This window comes from Colossoma macropomum, unplaced genomic scaffold (genome assembly GCF_904425465.1).
Source record: "Colossoma macropomum unplaced genomic scaffold, Colossoma_macropomum, whole genome shotgun sequence".
Taxonomy (NCBI): domain Eukaryota; kingdom Metazoa; phylum Chordata; class Actinopteri; order Characiformes; family Serrasalmidae; genus Colossoma; species Colossoma macropomum.
The window spans coordinates 34399407-34425110 of NW_023494787.1; the positions used below are offsets into that span (position 1 = coordinate 34399407).

General features: G+C 37.2%; 1 protein-coding gene across 4 annotated transcripts in view; it reads left to right on the top strand.

The window, feature by feature from the left end:
• Positions 1-4216: 4216 nt before the first annotated feature.
• The window catches only part of col11a2 (collagen, type XI, alpha 2), a 48431-nt gene continuing 26943 nt past the window's right edge, over positions 4217-25704 (top strand). Inside the window, exons 1-14 of one of the 4 annotated variants that reach the window (XM_036567064.1) lie at positions 4217-4482; positions 4620-4750; positions 8651-8812; positions 11159-11369; positions 11697-11859; positions 13004-13126; positions 16570-17778; positions 19737-19868; positions 21135-21356; positions 22858-22911; positions 23444-23485; positions 23744-23806; positions 23907-23981; positions 24500-24586. In XM_036567064.1, the coding sequence (XP_036422957.1) occupies positions 4457-4482; positions 4620-4750; positions 8651-8812; positions 11159-11369; positions 11697-11859; positions 13004-13126; positions 16570-17778; positions 19737-19868; positions 21135-21356; positions 22858-22911; positions 23444-23485; positions 23744-23806; positions 23907-23981; positions 24500-24586 (2700 nt within the window). In that variant the 5' untranslated portion in view covers positions 4217-4456. The remainder of the gene's footprint in view (positions 4483-4619; positions 4751-8650; positions 8813-11158; positions 11370-11696; positions 11860-13003; positions 13127-16569; positions 17779-19736; positions 19869-21134; positions 21357-22857; positions 22912-23443; positions 23486-23743; positions 23807-23906; positions 23982-24499; positions 24587-25704) is intronic. The other 3 variants (XM_036567065.1, XM_036567066.1, XM_036567067.1) reach the window with 3 other exon arrangements.

Consider the following 25704-nt stretch of genomic DNA (forward strand, 5'->3'; position numbering starts at 1 on the left):
GACAGCTTTAGTTCTAAGGATGTACAAAAAGTGTGTTTTTAGAGAACAAAAAGTAATTGGACACTTTGCTGCTTAGTTGTTTTTTGGTTAGGTGTATGTTACTGCATCACTAGTTCATGTAAAAGAGAACTACCAATAGGTGTGGTAATGATTACAGATGTGGCAATGAGGGCAATAATTAAATGTCTTCAAGCACCTGAAATTGTGATTAACCTGCCTGAAAGAGGAGATAAGTGGTTTTGGCCCCCTGTGCATTGAGGAGGATGGTTTGAGAGGCACAAAATATTCCAGGGATTGCAGTAGGACAGTTATAGGATTTGGTTGTGAAAATACATTTAGATGCTATCTCTATGTCAGCAAACTGAAACATCATTCGGACTTTGATTTGAGCAGGGTTATATAGTGAGATGAGACTAAAACACCAAAGGTGGCACATATGTTTTTTGAGAGAAACATAACAACTGTCTTTGAACAATTTTACCTCCCTGAAAGGTTAGACTCTTCTCACAGCTACAGTTTAATATCACTCTGCTAACAAAACATTTTCTCATAGCCTTTTTTCTCAAATTTACCAAAGGTATCTAGTTACACTGCTAACTTAACAGGCAAGCATAGTTGATAAGAACAAAAACAACAAGAACAACAACACTTTTGCACACTTTACATCACACAGTATATTGTCTGGCTGGGCTACATTATATAAATCAGTGTAGATGTTTGGTTGCTGATTGAAGTGTTAAATGCATAGACAGTTAGTGAATTCAAATGGATTATTTATTTATTCAGGGGTCAGAAATAGCAAAGTAATTTACAACATAAAAATCAGTCCTCTCATCTTTTAGTAGGCTAACTAGCTGGCCAATATAAGTTGGCTAATGAAAAATCATAATAACAATAATAGAAGCAAATCATAAACAGTTCAAAAAACATAAGCTAATACTACTCTAGCAACCAGTACTACTAATATGAAATAACTGAATGACGCAGTTCCGGGTTTCCCCCTGCCTTGGTCGACTCCACGCACTATTGTTCCCTTGATGCTTTGAACACTCTCACCATGGACAGCTTCCTAGATCCACGTCAGCTGACAACTGAAATGTTTATACCTGTTCCTTGTTGCATGTCTCTGTATAAATACCTTTTTGTCATGTTCATTGCAAAGTATTGCCCACCTAACCCGCTGCATACCGACCATTCCTTTTCCTGTTTGTCCTATCCATGTTTATGCCCTTTTTCCTTGTCCTGTTTGTTCTATCCTTTTTTATGCCCTTGTGATTGGTTGAGAGTAGTAGGCAGAAAAAGTTAAAATTAGGAAATTTTTCTGCCAAATGGGGCTCAAAGGAGGTTGTGCCTGACCATCCTCTACACTGCCACACTGAATCACATGCAAGTTTTTGTAGTGTAATAATCTGTAGCAGATACTAAAGTGTTACATAGAATATTTTTTTTTTATTTTATAAAGTAGCTGTATTTTACACAATCTGACTTTAATCTAATCCTCTGACTCACTCTCTCATTTCTACTTTTTCAATATGTGGTTAGTTAGGTGTATATAAAGCCCATATCCAAAATGACTGACCCATTCTTTTTAACACTCAAAATCTTTATGTTCATATACCAGAGTTACCACTGACTGGGGCTACTGTGTTTGAAACTCATGGACACATAAGCAGCCTTATTCTTTCTATGGGTTTGCAGGAGCCTTGTAGCAAACCATTTAACTTCCACACACTCACACACAAATATTCACACACCCAATCCATTTCCTCCCCCTTCTGTGATCTATTTTGGTATGTTGTAGCGGGCTAGGGTGTGTGTGTGGTTTGCAACCCAGCCCAGTAAAATACAGAGTCTTCAAGGAAGTCTACAATATAATCTGCTTGCTTTATTGTAATTACAAGGTCCTATTTTTAAAAGGGCTGGCTAGCCACAAGCACTTGCTGTATCTGTCTACAGGGCATATTTGTCTTTTCATTCATATACCCCACCTGATATGTCTAACCCCCTAACAAAATCATGAAATGTGTAGATAGGCATTACAAAATCTGATTTGCTCACACTCTGCTGTGCCAGAATAGTTGTTAATATGAGTAGCTGACAGAAACTATACATAACCACAGAGCCTTTGGCTCATTTCCAAACCCTAAATTTCCTATGACCAAATTAGCTCAGCTCTTTTAATTTAATTTAAAAGACATGGGTGCAGTGACATGTGGCTGATGACCTTGAAAACACATGACTGAAAGATTTCGAGGATTTCCTAGACAAAGTTGGTCTTCACAGTCTTTTTGACCAGAATAATTTAACAAACAGGGTTTGTACATGTACTAAAAAAACATGTAAAAAGAACATGGAAAATGTATGTTTTGGGTGTTCTGTTTTCATATTAGATAATGTTGAAATGAAGAGTATATACTTTAAACCAGTTGTGGAATGACTTAGCATGTATGTGTCTAAACTTCTGCAGCTGATGTGTGTCATATTACATTATTGCCAAATATAAAGGACAACACATTTCCACTCCTGGGATTTGAACAGCAGGGCTAATAGCCTACCCACTGGAATAAGGTTTGACAGTCTTAATGTTGTTTCACTGTTGTCACATTTTGTTTCCCACAGAAATCTTTTCACTAGGTTGATCACACCTCTCTTTTCACACCCACTCTCTTAACCTGCCTCTACCCCCTTTTTAAATCTCATTCATTTCTGAATATCTGTGTCTAGGACTCTACTGCAGGTTCCACTCAGGGCATAATTACAGTGTTTCAATTTCGGAAAAACAATGCGGACTAGAGTGCATCTGCTGGGAGCAACAAAAACTTACAAAGAACGTTTAAAAATTTCCAGTCTCTGTATTCTGTGAGGTGGAAAACAAGGCACTTTCAATTTGTCACCTCTGATGTACAAGTAAAAGCCAATAGTTAAGAAATTATAGAATAAGGACTTTTCAGTATCATGTCTTGGAGCCAGCTCACAGGCGTAGTGCTATAAGCTCAAGCTATAGTGTAAATTGCCAATAAACTCTATAATCAGTATAAATATGCCACAGTCAGTTTCAAATGTTGTTGCAAGAAAACGTGATTGTGACTATAATTGGTGTGACATTCATTTGCTTATGAAGGTTTTCTTTTGGTTGTTGTACCATGTGCACATGGACACACTGAATAATAGTTTAAAAGCCAGAAAACACATTATTGAAACTGAAAAATGATGGTAAAAAAGAAAAATCAAACAAATAAACCTTCATCACTCTGTAAATTGCAGGCTATTGCATGCGTATAAGAGGTCAGACTGACAGAGGGAGTGAGAGAGAATGGGCAGAGAACACAAAGCATTTTTTTCCAATTCAAAGACAGTGAAATGATAGGGAGTGAAAATAAGTAAAAGGGCAATAACCAGAAATGATGATTATTATACTTAATTAGAGTATGCTGCCTGTCACTACATTTAAAGAAAGAATCTTAAATGCAAGTTATGTTTCAGGGCTGTTTGAACTCACAGACATCAGTAAGTAAATCGGCACTGGTATCCAGAAAGGAAAAACAAGTAAATGATGGGTAACACTGTGGATGAGGAGTCACAAACAAAAAATACATACTCATTTAAAAGGCATGTAAGCTAGACCATCCCTGTGTTGTCTCATGTGCCATTTGATCATCTTGACTAAGTTTCTGAAAATGTGATTTAGGACTAATTCTACATAGTCATACAAAGGAAACAAAATTTTGCATTTCTGAAAGAGTTAACAACATATATAATTACTATTATATTTCTTACTTCTTTGTGATAATGACAGCTTGGAAGAATTTAGTTACCTTCCGAAATGAGACCATAGGTAATGCTTTACAGACTGGATCAAAGATGATGACAAATCAAGCCTAAGGAGTCCAGCTGCTAACCCTAATTATTTATGCAGTGTGCACTTTTGGGTGTACTTTTTCACAAGTGCAGCTGATCGAGGAGGAAGTTAATAACTGATTACATTTCCCGTCCCGTAACAGACCATACTGAAAAATCAGAGTATTGGGATCATCGTTGCGCTACATCTTACACTAGCACGTCTTTCTCACATTTTGCTCACGTAACCTACCTAATGCGCGGACTACTGCAAGCGTGGTTACGCACATACCCCCGCCCTTGCTTTCTCCTCTCATTCGCTCTCTCCCTCTCTCTACACACACGCTCACTCGCTTGTCGAAGGAGAAAGTAAGAGAGAGAGACACAGGCAGTGAAAAAGTGTGTGTGTGTGTGTGTGTGTGTGAGAGAGAGAGAGAGAGAGAGAGAGAGAGAGAGAGAGAGAGAGAGAGATTCCAAGTCTCTCTCTGCTCTCTCCGCTTTCGGGACTCCTGCTCACTCCTCTGACTCAATGGGGCTTTAGCGTCAGGGATTTAAGCTGAAGAACTAAAATATTTATTACCCATTCCTGTTACTATTCCTGTTACTATTTAAATTCTGTATGAAAATAGATAATTTATTGTCAAGGTGAGTGTGCGTTAAAATAAGTCTCTTAGCGCGCACCGTTTTCTTTTTGCCGCACAGAAAGCTCAGTCGATTGCACTCGTCTCGACTGACTGCCTGTGTCAGACCTCAATCTAATTAGATACTGTTCTGCTTTGTAGTTTTACCAAACGGTCAAATTTGGACACTATGGATATTCGGAAGAAGCGAAGACCGTGGCGCCTGGAACTCAGCTCCTTGCTTCTGGTGACTGTTACGCTCGTCCTGTGCCAGGTCCCACAGGCTCGAGCAGGTAAGTTAAATCTTTTCTAACAGTGCATTAAGACGATTGTTCAAAATATCTTAGACACGATCCAACGAAACATCTACTTGCCACAAACACCTAAAGATGTAACCACGTGTGCGCACGCGTTTCTCTCTTTGCGCATTCATTGTAACAAACATTACAGAGAATTGCACACGTTTAATAACATATTTCAAAAGGGTTGCCTTCAAAAAGATACTTTTTTACTTATAGACACCATGGCCTTTATGGACAACTGAGTTGTTTTACAATTAAACGACTGAGACGAAGGCTTCGTTGCGCGCGGATAATGCAGTATTCCAGGCGGGGATATGGGGTAGGACGGTGTACTTTACTATCCAGGTATATCAGATAATTCTGACATACCAGTCAACAAAAATGTAGCATACCGCAAAACAACTTCGCATGACTACAACCATTTTATTTTACCCTAACTTACTTCTCAACTGCTTCAACTGCCTTCTCACTCTTATTATACAAGTCACAATCTACTTCCTGACAATTTTCCATTGTGAACTTATTCAATCTATCCAAAAGCGCGTTCTGTTTGTATTATTCGCTATAGATATATGAGTATGGATAAATGCATGATATAGGTAATTTTGTGTAATTGGGATTTTAATGGGCCTTAGTCTGTAAGCAGCATCTAAAACACAAAATGTTTACATATAAAACATTTCTTATAAGGTACAAGTAATAATGTCAACCAACTCCCAACTGTAAAAGTTATTCTCTGTTTAGAATTATTTTCCGTTATGCTTTTTGGTTTATTTGTTTCTTTGTTTATTTTCTTTTTCACCATGCAAATGTTTTATGCATTGTTTGTTTTGAAATTGGACTTAGCTAAATGTGGTGAGTGTAGATCTGATTATGCATTTGTAGCTTAATGATGTCACAGCAATTTTTACAGTAACCATTTTTAATCAGAAGTGTTCATTTAACCTATACTGAAAAGGATTAGTAATTGCAAACCTGTGCACAGTATGCTCATTGTAAAGGTAGCCACAGACTTACATGATCGTTTGTCGCCGCTTCTGAAGTGCACCAGCTTATTTGCACTGAAAATGTTCCCCTGAGTGAGTCTGAGGAAACATTTCAGAGATTTGCTGTTCTGAACCCTTGTGTATTTTAAAGTCAGAATAAATTAATAGCTTATTACAAGGCAGTCAGACTGAAGAGGGTGAAAGCAGTAGTGTCTCAGTGTGTGTGTGTGCTTTATTCAGTTATGTCTGTGTAACTATGCACGTCAGTGTGAACCTAATACTTTTTTTTTTTTACCTTCGTGGTAAAATGAATGCTTCACTGTGTGGTCGTTGAACGTTGAGCTCCTAGGCCTTTTCTCCCAATGACGGTACATGTGGCTTTCATTGGAAGGGCTGTTTGTCCCTCTCCCCAAAGGCCCACCCTAAAATGATGTTGCATTTTTTCTGTCATCATTCTGAAAGCTAGACAGAAAAAATAGTGTGAAAATTAATGAAAGATTATATACTTGAAACAGCTCTTGGAAGGCAGAGAGTTTTAGGTTAAATAGGCTGTATTTGTTCACCGCTATTCTTTGACGTTGACCTCATGTTTAAGACATTCACCAAGGAATAGGTAGTATCTCTGAAACTATCCAAAATGCTCCCTCCTATGGCAACCAAAGTGGCCCAGCTCATGCCTTCACCTTCACTTATCCTGTGATTGTGCCTTAGGTTTGAAAGGGAAAGCCTAGACCATTCCACTGCAAGATTGTGGGTGTGTCAAGAAGCCTTAATAACTTTACCAAACAGACAAAAGAGCCTGCAGGTTACTTCTTCAGACCTCTTTGCTCTTTTAATCTCTTAATGTATTCCATATTATTAAGCTTAAATTATATCTGCCCATGTAGTAACGTTTTTGAATATATGGAGAATAAAAATATTATGACACTGTAAGTTATACTGCAGCATGACTTTTGTATGAAACACTCTTACACGAAACAATCTTACATAAACAAGCATTACCCAACCAAAAATATATGTTTATTTTGTCTGTGGCTATTTTTAGAGCCAAATCACAACCTAGATCCATTTAACCACCTCCAGAGTGTTCATCGTCTTCATGTTAACCAGGTCTTTGTGGAACAGTGGACTTTCTTAAATAATTTTTGTGCCAGAAAAACTCGATTCAGGCAAAGTGGTTTTGTGGTAATGTTCTGAGAGAGAGTTGGGCATCCTTTGAGGTCCTTTGGGCCTTTGAGGTTCAGCACATAATGGTATAGTACATGTATGTTATTTTTGCTTCCCTATTCTTTTTAAAAAATAGATTTTGATACTTTTTCCAGTTGTGTCTCAGAGTGTATTTGGTCAAGAAGTTGTTTCCAACATGAGTTAAAAATGGAAACATGTAGTACAAACTCTTCTACCAAGAGAATTGTTTTGCCTTAGAGGCCTATTAGCATCTTTTTACTCAATCCAGTTCAAAAACAACAACAACAACAAAAGTAAATAAGTAAACTCAACTTATTTAGGTATTTCTATTTTTTGTTTTAGCAATAGTATCTCAGTACATTGGTGCAGCCCTTTGAGTTTATCTAGTACCTTTGCTACCTAATATCAGGCACTTGCTGGATCATACTCCTGAATATTTTAAGAAAGACAAAATAAGATAGTATCTCAATCTGATCCACCAAAATACTATTACACAGAAAGAATTGCACTAGATAGATCTAAGTAAGTTTTTTTTTTTACTGAGTTTCTTAATATTACAACTTGTAGGTGGTTCCTGGCCTTTTGAGGGACTTAATCATCTTGTACATTTTTCATTGTATGTTTGAATTTAAGGCATTTACAGTAGTTTACATCATAGGGTGTATACAGTAATTGTGGGGAGTCTGTATAAACTGAATCTTTTTTAGTGCACTAACCATTTGGTCAGTATATCCACCTTTTTAGTGCCAAGATGGGTTTTTTGCTGCCACAGTGACTCATTGCACCACACAACCACGCAGGCCCAGTACACAGTACACAGTGGCACTCTAGACAGAGAAGACAAGGAAACCTACCTTTTATGGTCTAATGATGTTGATGTAGGTTAATAAGACTTGAAATTAGCTCAAAAGTAATGTATAGTACTAAAAGGACTGTTGTTTAAAGTCATCTACTACCATTTTGTACACCACAAACTTTTAATAACATTGTTTTTTATGACTGAATATGGATGTTAATTTAATTCTGCAAAATTTCCTGTACAATTACGCTCTTACAACCACAGTTCTCTTTTTCTGATGCCTTTTTCTGGGGGGAAATAGCATGTCTTATTGGGGGTTAGAGATGGAATCATATTGTAATCTAAACAGTATGTAATCTAATGTGTTATTTGAAGCCAAGTTGTGTTCTCTTACAAATACCTTAATGTGGTCAGTTGTCCTTCATTTAATTGAATGATTTTGGTGTGTGTATGTTTGATAACCCACTGCGACCCTAAAGGATAAGCGGTTTAGATGTGATGTGATGTTTGATACCCCACATGGTATTTATTTAATTAGTATCTTTCAGATTTGGCCTGCACTATGCATAGAGTTGCCACTATGTAGAAAATTGACCCAACTCTTTCAATATGGCAATAACACAATATTTTATTTATTGTGGTTTAGTAATAACTGTAGTGAAGCATTAGAGAATTTGTCACCACAGACAAATATGGAATGAAGATAAAGAGTATTACAGAATTTCAAAACCTCATTCAAAGTATACAGACAGTGTGATAGCAAGTACAATATGATTCATGGAATATGGCTACATCTTTGTTGAATCAACTTGTTTTTGATGAAAAATACTTTGCAATGCTTTGCATGCAAAGGCTGTGGCTGACAAATTATGGTGTTTTAGTAGATTAAATGTGTTAATGCATTGTCTGTCTCCACAGATCCAGTTGATGTTTTGAGGGTGCTGCAGCTGCCCTCACTCCCTGAAGGTGTGCAGAAGGTTCCGGGCTTTTGTACCTCTCGTCGTGCTGGCACTCCTGACCATGCCTACCGCATCACTAAGAAGGCCCAGATCTCTGCCCCAACCAAGCAACTATTTTCAGGTACCAAGCTCACATGCTCAAGATAATTCATTTACTTCATAGCAAGTAGCTATAAGTATGAAACACTTGAGGTTTTGTTAGATGACCTGCTTTTAAACCAAGTGCTAAATCTAAAATTGAAATTTGAATTGAGTTTCACTTAAAACCAAGGTGCGAAATACAGGGGGATCTGGTGCGTCCGGAACACCTTATTTAACCTCTTGGACCCCCTGAATGTCTCAAAATCAAAATTCTGGGAGGCCCTAAAAAAAAACCTTATTATGGCATTATGTTGTCTGTTAAAGAAAAATAGATGCTCAAATACAAGTTCAGGGAAACGTTATTGTTTAGCTGCATTACCCACAAAGAAACCTCCTGATGTGCAATTTGTTTAAACCATATATTTAATTGAAGATAGTACAAAGACAACACATCAAAAGTGGAAACTGAGAGAGTTTATTTTTGTTATTTAAATATGTGTGCATTTTTATTTTATGCCAGCAATATATTTAAAAAACGTTGGGACAGGGACATGTTTACCACTGTGTTGCGTCATTTCTTTTTAAAAAACAAATTGTTGTAGTTTTGAAAGTGAACTGTTTTTCCATTCTTGCCTGACATAGAGTTTTAGCTGCTCAACAGTTTAGGGTTTCCTTTGTCGTATTTTTCTTTCCATAATGCGCCAAATGTTTTCAGTGGACTCTTAGCACCTGGACTCTTGTATTAATGGCACTTTTACAGATGTGCAGGTCACCCAATACATGTGCACTAATGCACCCCCATACCATTGTGGATGCTGGCTTTTGAATTGTGTGCTGATAACAAGCCAGATGGTTCCTCTCCTCTTTAGCCTGGAGGACGTGGTGATTTTCAAAAAGAATTTTAAATGATTTGTTGAACCACAGGAAACTTTTCCAGCTAGCCCCAGTCCATCTTTAATTAGCTTGGGCCCAGAGAAGACGGCATTGTTTCTGGATCTTGTTTGTTTATGCTTTCGTCTTTGCATACTAGAGTTTTAACTTGCATTTGTGGAGGCAGTGACATTGTGTTCACAGACAGTGGTTTTCGGAAGTGTTCCTGAGCTCATGCACTGATTTTACCTACAGAATTGTGTCTGGTTTTAATGCAGTGCTGCCTGAGGGCCAAAAGATTGCAGCCATCCAATATTGGTTTTCAGCCTTGTCTCTTGATTCACACATCATTGCATTTTGTTTTTATTTACACTTTGCACAGCTTCCCAGCTTTTTTGGAAAGAAGGTTATAGACACAAATATCTAGTTACGCTGATACCAGCGCTTTGTCCTGCTTATGGATAACATTAGCTACGTTAAATAACAAACTAAAAAATAGGTGAATTACCCCCTTTGTTGTTGTACTGACATTGATGTTATATGGCCAAACAGGGTCAAATAATTATGAATAGCAATTCTGATGTGCAGAAAATCTCTCTTTTGATTTTCTGTGGTTACTTGCTTATATTCCAGTTTTGCTGAGCAGTAAGTAATTGATTGCTCATCTTATTTTGATAATATAGGCTGAAATTGTAAACTGTGTGTGTGTGTGTGTGTATGTGTGTGTGTGTGTGTGTGTGTGTGTGTGTGTGTGTGTGTGTGTATGAATGGGTGTGTGTGTCTGTGTTCACACAAAAAAGTTTCAGGTAACTGAGCTGATTATGGTACTGTACATCATGTGTGGTCATAATAGGTAGGCAGGATATTCGGCATAACATACACCATATGTCCAAATGAGTGTAGACATCTGCTCACCCAAGCATCCTATTTTATTGGTATTGTTTTTCTATGGACATTCAAGCAATGTGTGCACATGCCTGGAAGTAGCTAAATTAGCTAATTAGAAGGGGGCGGCTGGGAACTTTTGGACATAAAGTATACATATGAATGTGTGAGTGGGGCCTGGGCTGGACCAGGATTTCTGGTTTTCCCAGTCCTGCTCTGATTAAACCTGATGAAACTCCAAACCATGTCAAGACACAAGCAAAATTGTAATTTTTTTAGCAAGTCAAAGATATTGTGAGGTCTTATTTAAATCTGCTATTTAAGATGGATGTGATTTTCAGTCTTTTTGCAGTTATACTTATTATTGACTGACCTATTGTCTTTTCAGTTAATCACATTTAGTGTCCTCATTTTCTTCATTTGTTTCAGAGTTATACCTTTAAACTTGTTTTTCTATGATGTCCTAATTTGCTATCACCTAACACTTCTCTTCACTTTCTCTTTTCTCTCTTTGGTTCTTCCTTCATGTTTAAATTGTTCTAACCCCTTCATCCACTATTTTCCATGTTCATTTTTATCTTATTCTGGTTTTTGGTAATTTGCTATATATTCATTTGTTTTTCATCACAAGGACGTTTCCCAGAGAACTTCTCCATCATGGCCCTGGTGAAGGCCAAGGCTGGTCTTCAGGCCTTTCTGCTGTCCATCTACAGTGAGCAGGGGGTGCAACAGCTAGGATTGGAGGTGGGCCACTCACCTGTCTTCCTGTATGAGGACCAGAGCCGCAAGCCTGCCCCAGAGGACTACCCACTATTTACAGGGATCAACCTGGCTGATGGCAAGTCAGTAACCAGATCCTGCTGAACCCAAACTTGTTATAAAATTTAATGTGTTTGTGTGTGTGTGCACGTGAACATGTGTATATTTTTTTCTTCATCATAGTCATACTGCTTGCCTTGCTTGCTTAAAATCCTCTCTCTGGATTCTTCCAGTATTCATCTTAATATCTTAAGGTTATGAGTAATGGCAAAACTTACATAAACATGTTTTAGCATTACTCTCATGCTCGCATACTCCATTTTTTACTCCATTTCCTTCACATACTTCATTTCTTTCACTGTAGTTACTCGCATACACACCCTTCTGCTTAATCCCATCCAATCCTGCAGGTGGCACCGCCTTGCCATCTCTGTACAAAAGAAGAACGTTACTCTCCTGCTTGACTGCAAGAAGCGAATAACTAGACCTCTTCCTAGAAGTAACAAGCCAGTGGTGGACACCAAGGGTATTACTGTATTTGGTGCACGTCTGTTGGATGAAGAGGTTTTCCAGGTCAGTGGTGCAAGAAATTTTGGGATAACAGCTTGTGCTGTTACTGTTAAGTGATTTTGGAAGCTCTCATCTTTAGATTTTAAACTAGTTGTTCAGCTCATTATCAAGCTTTTCTTGAGGCAAGCCAGTTGTCCTAGTGCCTGGGTACACAGGCCAGAGATTTGTCTTAAACAAATCAGTACTTGCCAGCAGTGAGTTTTGGTGGAGCATCATGTCTCAGCTTGCTAAAAATGAAATGAAAGAAAAAAAGACAGGGGAAACAAAAGAAATGGAAACAGTATGTCACCTAAATTTACACAAAAAACTAGTCTGTGAGTGTTGGAACCTGTAAGCCTAGTCCATAATGAAATACATGACGTCATTTGGCATAATGACAGGGGGTCCATGGGGATTTCTTATTTTATTATTATTATGAAAAAAAGAAAAATGATTAAATGCTTTTCAGAGGGTAATAGAGGGTATCATTGATACTGTATCAGTTTTGCATCAAATAGTGAATTCCACTGCATACAGAATGTATTAGTGTTATTTTTTTCAGGGTTGGCATGACCTGTGATGGTGAGGTGGTGGGGCCTAATGTGATATTTTTTCATGGGGTACAAAATCCCCTGGTGGTGCCTCTGTTTATCAGTCTTCACCTTCTTCTTATTGTTAGTGTCCTAGACTCTTTAAAACCAGAAAAAAACATTTTAAGTTTGGGATATGTGAGGTATAGGATATTGTGAGCTCTGTAACTAGGAATGTTTGTAGATTATAATTAAAAAAACAGCCTCTACGTATATCATTATTATTGTTAACATTACTACTGTACTGCATATATACTCATTATTTGCACTACAATTGAAAACCTCTAGCTGAGCAATAGTAGAATTGTTTATTTGAAAATTAATATATTGAACCCAAAATACCATTTTATTTTTTATTTTTGAGAGATTTTGGTTATTGATGGTTCACAGATGACTGAGCACAATGCTGCATGCTGCTTTAAAATGTTGCATATCCACTCTATGATTATATGATGTATATGATGAAGTAATGTTTCTGTAATGCTATGTCAGGCTACAGACACCCTCACAGTTAGACTGGTACTTAATCATAGTTGATGATTTTTCCATCATGTTTTTTGGGTTATGTTTCTTCACAGGGCGATATTCAACAGCTGCTGATTGCTTCCAACCCTCAGGCAGCCTATGACTTCTGTGAGCATTATAGTCCTGACTGTGACACTCGTCTACCCAAAGTTCAGGCCCAGGATCCCAACACTTATGTGAGTAACACATTACATCCTCCCCAGTCGCAGTGCTTGGAATTGCAATATTATTCCAACGTAAGAGACATATTTTTAGTCATACTGTGACCAGGACAGGTCTGTATTTTGTACTAGATGTATGTTTCTCACCTGAATACAAAAATGATAAAATGAATTGATGAAAATCATGCCAGAGTCATCAACAGTGGAGACCTGCCATCTTAAACAACAGTTTCAGTTTCTTCATTGTTACCCAAGTAGAAAGGATCTCTTAATTTCACTGTGCTTTCCTTGCGCGCAAGTTTCTATTTTATCTCCTGTTTATTGTTGGCTGTGCTTATTAAATTCAATTCATTTAAATTAAACTCAAACTGTTTTTTTTCCTGTCAAGGAAAAAAGAACTTTTTCCTTGCTTGGAAGGCCGAGATATAGCCACTCATTCCTGTTTCGCTGTTGGGAAAATGTTCAGGAACTTTGAGGACAAGAGAAAAATGTATATGACTATGAAAACCCCTGTGGATATTTTACAGGAACAAACAAACAGTATGTATGTATGTATATATATATATATGCAGAGAAACAGATGGACTACAGTCTGTAATTGTAGAACTACAAAGTGCACCTATATAGTAAGTGGAGCGGATAAAATGGACAATGAGCGTAGAAACGCAGAGATGGTCATATTTTTATGCCTGATCGGTGTATATATATATCTCATACATCTCGCTGTTGTCGGAAGAAAACCTCAGTAACTTTACAGGCGAAAGAAAAAACATACTTTACTTTTAATGTAAGTCAGTGAAATCAGACTTTTTTCCTATTCATTTTTGGGCCATTTCTTTTGGTCCAATTTACACGTAATGTAAAGGGCAACAGGCATTTTCAAATTATGTCAAAAACTGAAAAACAACAATAATAGAGATACAAGGTTTTCTTCCGACACCAGCAATATATATATAACTTAAAAAAGGAAAAAATTAAAATATTAATTGTACCATATGAAAACGTTTAGACACCGTACTAAGTCAGTAATTTTGTGGCAAGTTAGGAGTCTTTCAATTTTTTTTTTAAAAGAAACCTTTTAGCCACTTTTATTGCAGAACACTCCTAGTTCTGCACTATTCTTGAGCTGTCGGGCATGCACAACATATTTAAGACCTACTCACAGACCTAAGGTCAGGGTACTGTAGGGACCATTCCAAAAGCTTCAGCTTGTGTTTCTTGAAGTAGTTCATGTTGTATTTGAGGTATGTTTTTTTTTGTCATTGTGCTGTCATAACCAGCCTCTTTTCGGCATCAGTTTCTTGCCTGACTGTGTCACATTTGCTTCCAGAATTCTTGTGTCAGCTAAACCTCCTTCGCTATCATGTGTCTGTTTTACAGATCTTGCCTTGACTTCCTTGGTTCCCATTAGCTGCCGATTCTTAATGACATTTCAGACAGTAAAAATTGTGTGCTAGAAGCACATCTTTATTTAGTCTTCCCTTGCTTTGTAGGCATTAATTAGCTTCATTTTTAGATCCTCAGTCACCTGCTTTAAGGAGCCCATGGATTTTAAGTGTTAGCACAAGCTTAGAAGTCAGAGAATTTATTAAGCTCTGGAACTTCAACCTGCCTAGCCAGTCCTAATGTGCTAATTAAGAGAACAGGAAGGGTGTCCAAACTTTTGACACAATTACAGTTTTTTTTCTATTTTTTAAGTTAATATAATATAAATGAACTGTAAATTAACATTTGCAGAAAAATGACATTTTTTAAAATAGTTGGTTGCAGAGGTTGTGTTTACTTCTTTTTTACCTAAAAAAAAAAAACATTTTTCTGGGGTGCCAAACTATACGTCACAGTTAATTTGATTCAAATATCCCTAGAGAGAATTAACTATTGTTCAAAAAGCCTAAGGTCAAACTTACTTCTTTTCCATTCTCTTCATTTCAGTATTTACTCCCATCTCATATAAATTTTTAAAAACCCAAACTTTCTCTCTACACCATCTCATTTAACGCACTCTAAACAGCCTAACACTACAATTATGTTGTGTTTGCCGTCCATTCTTATGTATTTGTTGTTTATCTGTGTTCTATACACTGTGTATGTTTGTGTATAATGTATGAATTCTTGTGTGTATGGGTGGGCACTGGAGGCTCAGGTATAGTAGCGCTGTCTCACATACAAACCCACAGTACTGCACAAAAATATGTGCCACCAAAAGAAGAACCACAGAGCAACCTGGCCCCACTGTGACAATCCAGCTAAGCAGAGAAATGCTGACTTGCTAAAATTGACATGACGTATTTATGATTATGAGCACATTTAAAAAAATAAGATCATGTGAATGATCAGTGAATTTTCGGTCAGTAATTAAAAACCGGCTTTTATCCTATGAAATGTGATATGGTTAGATTTGTTTGCAGGTTTTCCCTTAAAAATGTAAAATTTAATTTTCAACCCCTGAAAAGAATCCATTATTTATAGCATTCTGATATTCTTTCTGACGTATGCCATTACTGCTCACAGGTCTGTCTTTATTTTACCTCAGATGAGTGTCATTGCATCATTGTTCATCTGTCTATGCCAACCCATCTTATTTTGTTTTCTTTTGGTAGTTTGCTCAATATTGCCACTCTGACAAGCTTAACGTGGCAGATAATATGCATAATATACTCTCGTTTTTTATGGATCATACTGAAGCAGTCATGCCTCAGTACCTGACCTGTGCTACTGCTTGTCTATGAGGAAGTGCCTCCCCTTGGGTAGTATTTTCCATTCATATGGCCTCTACACTACAATTATTTAAATTAATACATTTATTTTGAGTGTAGGGGCACTATGAATAGCAAAATAGGACTGTCTGGATCTGTGTGTTGCTTGATGCTGTCAGCGCTGTTTCTCTCTGTATGTCATCATCTCTCTCTGCACAGTTGGGCAGCACAGTATGCCAGTCATGCATTTGTATTATCAGCAGCACATGCTTTATTTGAGCCTATTTGTCTCTGTGTCCCTGCAAACCACAGGCTCTGAGTCTTTCTATGCATAAAATAGCTGCTTTTTAATACAGACAATGGCATTATTGGAGAAAAGTGTTGAAACCCCAAATGAATTAGACTGTAATTCAAAGGAAATATTCATTAACAATTCCTTGTTTATACTCTTTTTTTCTTTCAAGGTTTAAACCATGATATGTCTGTGCACTGAATACTGTATCCAGTAATGCCAACATTCTCAGTTAGTCATCCAATTGCCAGCGATCTTAATGTCATTGTCATCAAACACCAACCTTGTCTTTCTCTCTCCTCCTGTCCTTCCCCACTGTTTTCAATCCCACCCACCCCTGACATCTTTTCCCCTCTGTCCTTTTGTCTTATATTCTTTACTTCAATACTACTTCATTTAAAATACTTTATTATTTAAAATATTATTATTAAAAAATACATTATTATTAAAAAAAACTGTGAATTTTATAGGACAGAAAGGCCACCCAAAAATCCACTGCTCCTGAGAAATCAAAAGTTGACAAGACAAAAGCTGGCCCAGCTAAAGCAAAACCTGCCAAGCCAATTACATTAGCTAACACAGGCCCAGCCCCAACAAGTGCTGCCACAACAAAGCCTGCCAAAGCGAAACTTACTGCTGTGCAAAATTTGCTTTCAAAAACTAAGCCATCTGTAGCAGCTAAATCATCTAATTCTAAAGCCACATTAGCCCCTAAGACTAGAAGAGATAAAAAAGCAAATGGCAATGCTAAAGCAGCTGAGAATAAAAAAGGTAGTGGTGAAATTAAAGTAAATGGTAACAGTAATAGCAAGACTATGGTGGAAAATAAAGCTAATGGTGCTAAAGTTAACAGCGATGGTAAAGTAAATGGAAGTACCAAAGCAGCTGAGGAGAAAAAAGTGGAAGTGAATGGTAATTCTAAGCCCAATGGTAAGGTCAGTGGGAAAGCAGTTAAGGAGAAAAGAAACAACAGTGCAGCTAAAAGCAGTGAGAAGTTTGCCATCAATGGCAATGCCAAAAGGAAAGAAGATAACAAAGCAAATGTTGCTACTAAAGCTAAAGGCAGCGAAAGAGCTGTTGTAGAGAAAAAGGCTAATGGCAGTGGCAAGGCAGCTGAGGAAAAAAGAGCAAATGGAAATGTGGAAAAATCAGTGAAAACTGAGAAACCTGAAGTGAAGCTGGAGATAGGACTGTTCAGCAAGTACAAAGTAGGGAAAACTGAGGTTACTGATGCCAAACCAGGAAAAAATGCTAAAACTAAAACTGACAGAGTAAAAACTGAAGTTGCAAAAGAGGCGAAGATTAAGATAAACAAAACTGAGCCGAGCAAGGTCAAAATAGTTAAGACTGAGACATTAAAGGTGAAAGCTGGGAAGAGTGAAAAGGCAGATGTTAGAAAAACTGTCAAAGACACATCTGATTCTGTAATCATGCAAAAGCTTGTTAGTCTGAAACCCATATCCAAGAAGGAGACACCAGTCCCAGCACCCATATCTGCTCCAGCCCCTGTGCCTGTCCCCATCTCTCTCAAGCCAGAGAAACCCAAGGTGTTGATAGACGTCAGTAACTTCAAATCAATGACCAAACAATTCCCACCCTTCGACAAGGCTGCAGTCAGTGGTACCACCATCTCCGCTCCAGAAAAATCCAAGAAGAAACCAACCAATGGTTATCAACAGGTACAAAATCAAAAGCCCGTGTTGGCTGTCCAGATCTTTATTTCCAACCTCATCATGTAGTGAGCTAAGGTCTTTATTCACAAATTACCTCAAAGTGAGAGTGTTGTGCTAGAATCACAATTTTCTAAATAAGTCTTATTGTTGTGTACTGACAATGATATTTACATCGTTCTGACTGTGTGGTATGTTGTGAACGCAGACCCAGCTATCATCTTTTAGGTTTTACACACAGTTTGCACATATTTACACAAATTGCATAAATTACACCTATTTACAGCTGTCCACAAAATAACAAATGCAGACTGTAGCCAGCCTGAGTGTTAGCCTGTGGGCAGTTTGTGCTGCTTCTGTCCTAATAGCCATAGATTGTATCATTCAAATTTATTCACTACATTAGTGTTAAGGCCCGAGCACACTGACCAAATGAACAAAAACAATGTGAACAAACAGAAATGTTTGGTTGGTGTGCCATGCCTGTGTTTGATTGCTGGGAGATTCTAGCTTGTTCTCTTTCCATCTACACTTATTTTGTCTGTTAGCTCTTGAAAGCTTTTGCTCTGGACATTCTTAAGTCAACTGTAGCTCTGCCAAAAGGCAGACAATACTCAACCTAAACTGTCATATTTTATTTTTTTTCATGGTTATTTAATGAGACAGTTAAACATATAAGTTCATAAGAACAACCTAATTGATTATTTTCATAATTTGGTCATTTTCATAGCTTATGACCCTAACTGATTAGAAATAGCTGTATATTTTATTGGCTCACATATGAGGCATGTAAAAGCAACTGGAAATCCATGTGTAAAACCTTAAAGAAGACATTCCTAGAAATGAGGTTGGAAGTTAATGACCTACCGGACTCTTTCCACCGTTTCATATATCAAATGATCTCAGTGATCATGAGAAACGATATAATAAAGCGGAATATACTGTAACACTACCGCATGACTGCCTGTACAGTCTTCTGTCTATTTATGCTTTAATATCCTGTCACTACCAACCTATACACCCTGTTGCAACCTTACTCTAGTTTGTAGAAAGTAGTTGTGCCAGCATGCAATCTTTCAATAATGTTATTGTAAGGATCAACATATTAATTAATTAATCATACTGTAGATCTATAAATGAAACAACACATCCTTTCTCTCAGCTATTCTTTCTGTCTGTTTTTTTTTTCTTTCTGGGCATTTTTGTCTTGTTCATTAAATGCTCCTTTCTCATCCATATTTGAACTGAATACTAGTGAAGTAGTTTCACAAAAAGCACTACTGGTTCTTTTATTTATTGCTGATATTTGCAAATGTAGTTTACTAAGCTTCTCAATATAACGCACGCCTGCAACAATATGCTTTGGTCTATTGTGTAACTTAGCTATCATCAGGTTAATTTGTTTATAGAGTATTTCTGTGAGGCTGTGCTCAATGGTTTCTTCTTTTTCTGTCCTTCACAAAATTTTAATAGCAGCCTCACAAAATGAATAACAAGTATCAAAACGGGATCATGTTTCTTATGATGCAGCAGAGATGACCATTACAACTAATCTTGACCGATTGAAAAGTCAAGTTATGGCCCTCTATTGTCCTTCACACAAGGGGCAACTTGACTATGTGAATACCTTGGCATGGCATTGTGGCTTTTTCAGTTTAGATCCAAAAGGAGTTAAGCCTGGGAAAACAAGTCTTGGAATTTTGAATAAACCTTTTTGATGTAAAGGTTTATGTCAAGATATTACATTCTGGCTTAAACGTTTCCCTGCTTTAATTTCATTGCGAAATTATATCAACAATGTTTCGCCAGAAAGTATCTTGTTTCTCTGGCAAAGGAACGTTGCTCTCTCCTCTCTGCATTTAATAAGTTCATCAAAATATGAACTTACTTCAAACTAACCAGTCTTTCTCCTTCAAATCTGCATACCTCCATCCCGTTCCTATCTTCTCCTTGGCCTGCCCAATCAGGATGTAGATCCTGCTTACTCTGAGGCTGACCACACCCCCACAGAGACAGAGTATTATTACACCTTGGAGGGGGAGGAGGCCAAACCACGGCCAAGAAGTGAGGTGACTGGACATGAAGTAACCACAGGCCAGGTAACTCATGTCTATTAGCAATGTCAAAACATTCAGCACCACATAAAATCTGTCACAATGGAGGTGAGACCATCCTATGTAGAATCCAATAATCTTGTCTGTAACAATATAATTTCTTATTAACATGTTTCTGAAGCTACTCGTGCCATGACAGGTGCTATACTTCCCTCGAAGGAGAATGCATAGCATTCATTTTATCAGATTTTCTTTGTTGACACTTTGATATTCTACCAGATTTACCCGTGTTCCTATATCAAGATTGGATTTAACATCTCTTCACAATCTTGAAATAAGAACAAAATGTCTTGAGGAGTCAACCAGGAAGTTTGGCTTGTAAAGGTAGAATGTGTATTATGCATTATTACATGGACTGCTAATGATGGTTTGAGACATAGATTTTTTAAAAATATCATCTATTTGAAGTGCTTAGAAAAGTTCATTTTGAAGTTAATTTGCTGTTTTTTCAGTTCACTGAATTAGCTGTATTCAACCATTGCCCTCTCAGTTATGTAAGAAGCTAGGTCTGTCATGGTCAGGTTTGTAAATCTAAATGTAAAATGTAAAAACCACAAGCCCTAACCACAGGAAATGGTAAGTTTATGGTAAGGAAACTTTAAAGAAGCACCTGTCTTTAGTCTGCAGAATACTCCAGTAGAAACTGGAGTGACATTTCTTCCATAAAGTTAATGCGTCATCATAGGCTTGTGTGTTTCTGTGTTCTCCTACTTTAATTATGATTAATGAACTTTGTGTTATCACAACACTTGTGGTATTGCACAGTATGTATAGTATAGTAAACTCTCCCTAAAGAGCTATTGTTTGTTGAGGCACAGTACACAAGTTTATGGGCTGCCATTTACTTTAATGGTGGGGTACAGGCAGAACACATTCTCCAGGACACAAAACATGGGCAAAGAGACAGGACACTTTAAGAAGTCAGTAACTTAATAGAAATGTGGAATACCAGAGATTTATCTTGTCTGTCCTCCATTATTATTTAGATCCAATGCAATAAGCATTAGTGTGTGTGTTTGTGTCCTTCTCGTTGTCTGTCTATCCACAGGTAAGACTTATTCTGAATCTCCATCTTCTCTTGGAATCTTCCTGTTTCTCCCTATTTTTCCTTTCTTTACTACTCTTTCCTTTTGATTAATATATTTTTTTCCTTGCCATACTAACCCACCTTCTGTCTTTGTTTATCTTCTAACCACCTTCTGTTGTACAACTATCTTCTCTACTGTCCATGTTCCCAATGGAATGCCCCAGGTGGAGGAAACTGTAGTGGGTGAAGAGGTAGAAAAGGTGAAAGCAAATGGTGAGGAGGTATCTGAAACACCAGATGAGGCCTTCATCGAAGAATATGTGACAGGAGACTTTGGAATGAAGGAGTATGACTATTCCTACAAGGATTACAATGAGCCCATTCCTGGAGGGGAGACAGATGGTACCATGGGCCCTGTCCTGTCTGCTGTCACAGATGAGGGAGGCGTAAGTCATTTTGTGATGACTGGCAAATTCTCTTCCAGGCTCTTGAAAGCTGAGAGCTAAAGTAGCATTTACCTTTGCACCATACATAGTTAAAGAGGCATCTTACAGAAATGGGAAGAGACTGGGCGTAGACTTCCTTGCTAACCTATCGAGACCTAATTGTGTTTTTAACTCAATGACAATAGCTTTAAATCTACTGAAATTTATTGTACAATAATTTGTTCCTTTGCCATTACAAGCCTTCATGACCCGTTCATAGATTCCACTGTAAAAATACATAGAGGTTACTGTTTTAAAGGACTTAACCATCTTGAGTGTTCCAGAAGCTGCTTGTATGCACTGATCTCAAACCAGGTTTACAGTTTCTTAATAATGAATGATATTAGGATGATCAGTGATGCTAGATCCGTGAAAATGGACAACTTCCTTCTTCAGCACAACACCATTCTGCATTATTTTGTGCTTCAAGACTGTTCTGTATGTATGTATGTGCAATACATACATATATATATATATATATATATATATATATATATATATATATATATATATATATATATATATATATATATATATGACATTACTTATATATACACATATAAATATACACACACACACACACGCACATATATATATATATATATATATATATATATATATATATATATATATATATATATATATATATATAGTACTCCTGCCTAGATTGCGTATATTAGTTTTGATACTAACACAGGGCTCTTTAATCATGCAAGACCATGCTGACCATCCTTTTTTGGTTGCAGAACCAGAGATATATGAAACAACATGTATGATCCTGTACCTAATTTAACAATGGTTCAAACAACAAAACTTTAGTTCTGAAAACCAATATGCATTTTTTTAAGCCCAAACAGAACACCAGGGAACAAATCAAGTGCTGTCGTATTCATTTCATTATGACCATTGCACTCAAAAATACATTGGAATTAAGGTCAACATACTTCATCAAATCAGTGTCCTAGGAAATTACTTGGAAGGTAAAGTTGTATTCTCTTAGTTAATGCTCTGAGGCTGTTTCTGAGTCTACAGACTGGTAAGACAGTCATTAGTGAAGGCAATATTGTTTACGTCAAACAACACAGAAAATTAGATGGAAAAGGGTACAAATAAACTGAACACAAAATTGAACTGAAACACCTTTTTTAGATAGAATCCTATTCTATCTAATATAATCTTTCTATCTGACTTTGTTAATGTTAACCTTGTGCAAAAAAAAAAGATAAAAGGGTTGTGTTTTTTTTCTTCTTCAGGTTTTAAAGACACAGTGTGCTGGTTTTCAGATTAAGCCTCAGCCTGAACTAAATGGCATTGACATTGCAGTTTAGCCCAAGCCTGGGTGTAATCAGTCTGTATGAAACTGGCCTCACCAGTTTAATACTGAATTTGCTTGACTTGGACTTTTCTTTCTTGCTGTGTATTGACTGGACTGTATTGTGGGTTACATATCTGTTTTGCTCAGGCTTCTGTGAGGGCCCAGAAAGGAGAGAAGGGAGAGCCTGCTGTCCTTGAGCCTGTAAGTTTCAGCTTTGAATAGAACCAGCCTGCCCTATCCTACTTTTGAAAATCTACACTTTAGTTCTAGTAGAAAATTTAGTTCCAACCCTAAATTAATTCTTGCTGTTTGTTCTAATCTCTAATCTAATCTCACTGATTAAATGGATTAGATGTGTTAGATTAGGGCTGGAACTGCACTCTTTAGAGTGAGCAGATCACCAGGAGTAGTTATGGTCACTCTTGGAATACAGGTTTTCTTTAAAAGATATTCATAGTGGTTGAAGGACAATCAAAGGCATTGCAAGAGGGAAACTATTCAACTACATATCAGCAGTGAGAGGGAAACTTACGTTTATATGCAGAACAAATCCCCACATTAATTCACTGTGCATTCCTGGGCAGTTATACATTCAGACAGTCAGAAGGTACTGCTACATTTCATTGTCAAACCTAGTTCTTTCTTGACAAGAAACAGACATACTACAAATAAATACTTTTAAAAAACAGCTATTAAATTAATACGTTTTTTTATTATTTTACCATTCTCATAGGGCATGTTGATCGAAGGACCACCAGGACCAGAAGGACCAGCAGTGAGTGAATCTTATAGAATTGCAAGAAACCTTGCATTATTGATAAGCCGTTCTGGACCACTAAATTGCTAGTCCAGTATTAGTTATAAGTTCACAGATCCGCTTAAATGTTCATATATTCTTTCTTACATGATTATGTTACCGATGCCTGCTGAATATCATGTGCACAGTAAATCACCTGTTGCATCTTTTGCTTTATATTGTGCAACACAAAAACATGCCTCCATTTTTCTTCCCCCCCTCATCACTCTACCGCAGGGTCTCCCTGGCCCTGCTGGGCCCACTGGTCCTCCTGGGTCTGTGGGGGATCCAGGAGAGAGGGTAAGTTTATAATGAAATCTTGTTTGACAACCATGCTTAGTTGTGGGTGAGAATTTTGTGTAATATATTGTATTTGACCCCGAACTGACCTTCTCTTCAGGGTCCACCTGGTAAAGCTGGTCTGCCTGGAGCTGATGGTGTTCCTGGACCTCCTGGAACATCTGTCATGCTTCCAGTATGTATTACTTCTACTGCCATCACTTTTTTATTCTCGTTTTTAGCATTACTTCATCATTTGTTTGTCCTTTTTACATTCCACCACTAGATGTCAGCATAAAAGTGTGGCTCAGCAAATTAAGTAATGCCTCCAACGATTCAAAGATTTAAGTAACACAGACCTTAGGCAGATCCTGATATGAAAAAAAAAATTGACCAATGAATCTGTTCTGCATGACATCTTTGTTGCATTACATGGTGAGTATTTATGACATCAAATGTGATTTGGAAAGAATATATGTAGTTGGTGAGGATGTCAAGAGCTGTTTGAGCATTACTGTGATGTGGTAAAAACACAAGGAAAAATGGACCTTATATAGCCAGCTGTCTTACAGACAGATATAGGTTTTATTTTGCTGTAGCTATTGTGTTGGCTTTACCTGCTGTGAATAGTTGCAGAAAAACACATGGAAAACACAAAACCTTTTAAAATAATGTCTGCTAATATGTCTGTTAACACACATTTTGATCCCATAGTTCCGATTTGGACAAAGTGGAGGGGACAAAGGCCCCATTGTCTCAGCACAGGAGGCCCAGGCTCAAGCTATTCTCTCTCAGGCTCGGGTAAGTAGCACATATGAGCCATTTAGCTTTGTAGAAGCATTGATAGCAATGACTTATGGTTTTAATATCTACCATACTGAAACCATAGACATGAGACACACACACACACACACATTTTCCAAACTGCTTATCCTTCTGGGTCACGGGGGTGCTGGAGCCTATCTCAGCAGTCATTGGGCAAAAGGCAGGATAAGACATTAGACATACCATTCAAAAGTTTTATAAAGGTTCCATTATTTCTATTGTTTTCCACATTTTAGAATAATAGTAAAGATATCAAAGCTAAAGCTGCCCTCCTTTGCTTTCATTCAACTATGCACAATATTGGCATTCTCTCAAGCAGCTACATGAGAGTCACTTATGATGTTTTTCTAACATTTTCTTGTAAGACACAAAAAGATTGAATCCATACCACATTTTAAATGAATGTGTAAACTGTAGCCTTCTGAAATATTTTTGGCTACTCTGTTGTTTGAGGAGGAGGTACTCAAGGTGTACACTCTTAGAAATCAAGGTTCTTTCAGTAATGCCATAGAAGAACCATGTTTGGTTCTTTAAAGAACCAGTTTTGTAATTGAGATGTGGAACCTTTTTAAATTTTATAGAACTTCTACATAACGTAAAGGCTCTATGAGGGGTTAATTGAGGGGTTGGTCCTAAAAGTTTGCACTATACAGAGGTTCCTTGAACTTTTAAAAAGGTTCTTCACACTAACCTCACATCTCATTTACAGAAGTAGTTCTCCCAAAAAACATTTATTAAAAGTTTTTTACAGGTTGCACAATAGTTGCCAGGAAAAAGAATTGCTTAGCTAATCGTATGTATTGTTTCATAGAAAACCCAAATTATATCACGTTATCATTAGAAACTTAAATGATAGCTATTTAGGGAGAGCCTGTCCCATTATACCAAAAACTAGACTGCAAAACATTAGAGGCCTAAATTAATGGGTGAATGGAGTTGAATGGCTGAAAATGTTTAATGGTAATTTTGGAAATTAGAAGAATATGTTGTATAAAAAAACAATGTTTTCTACAGCTAAAAAGTTTTGGGCAGTAGTCTTTGGATGCTAGCATTACTGCACTGATGCTACTGATGCTAGCTGATTATTTGGTGAG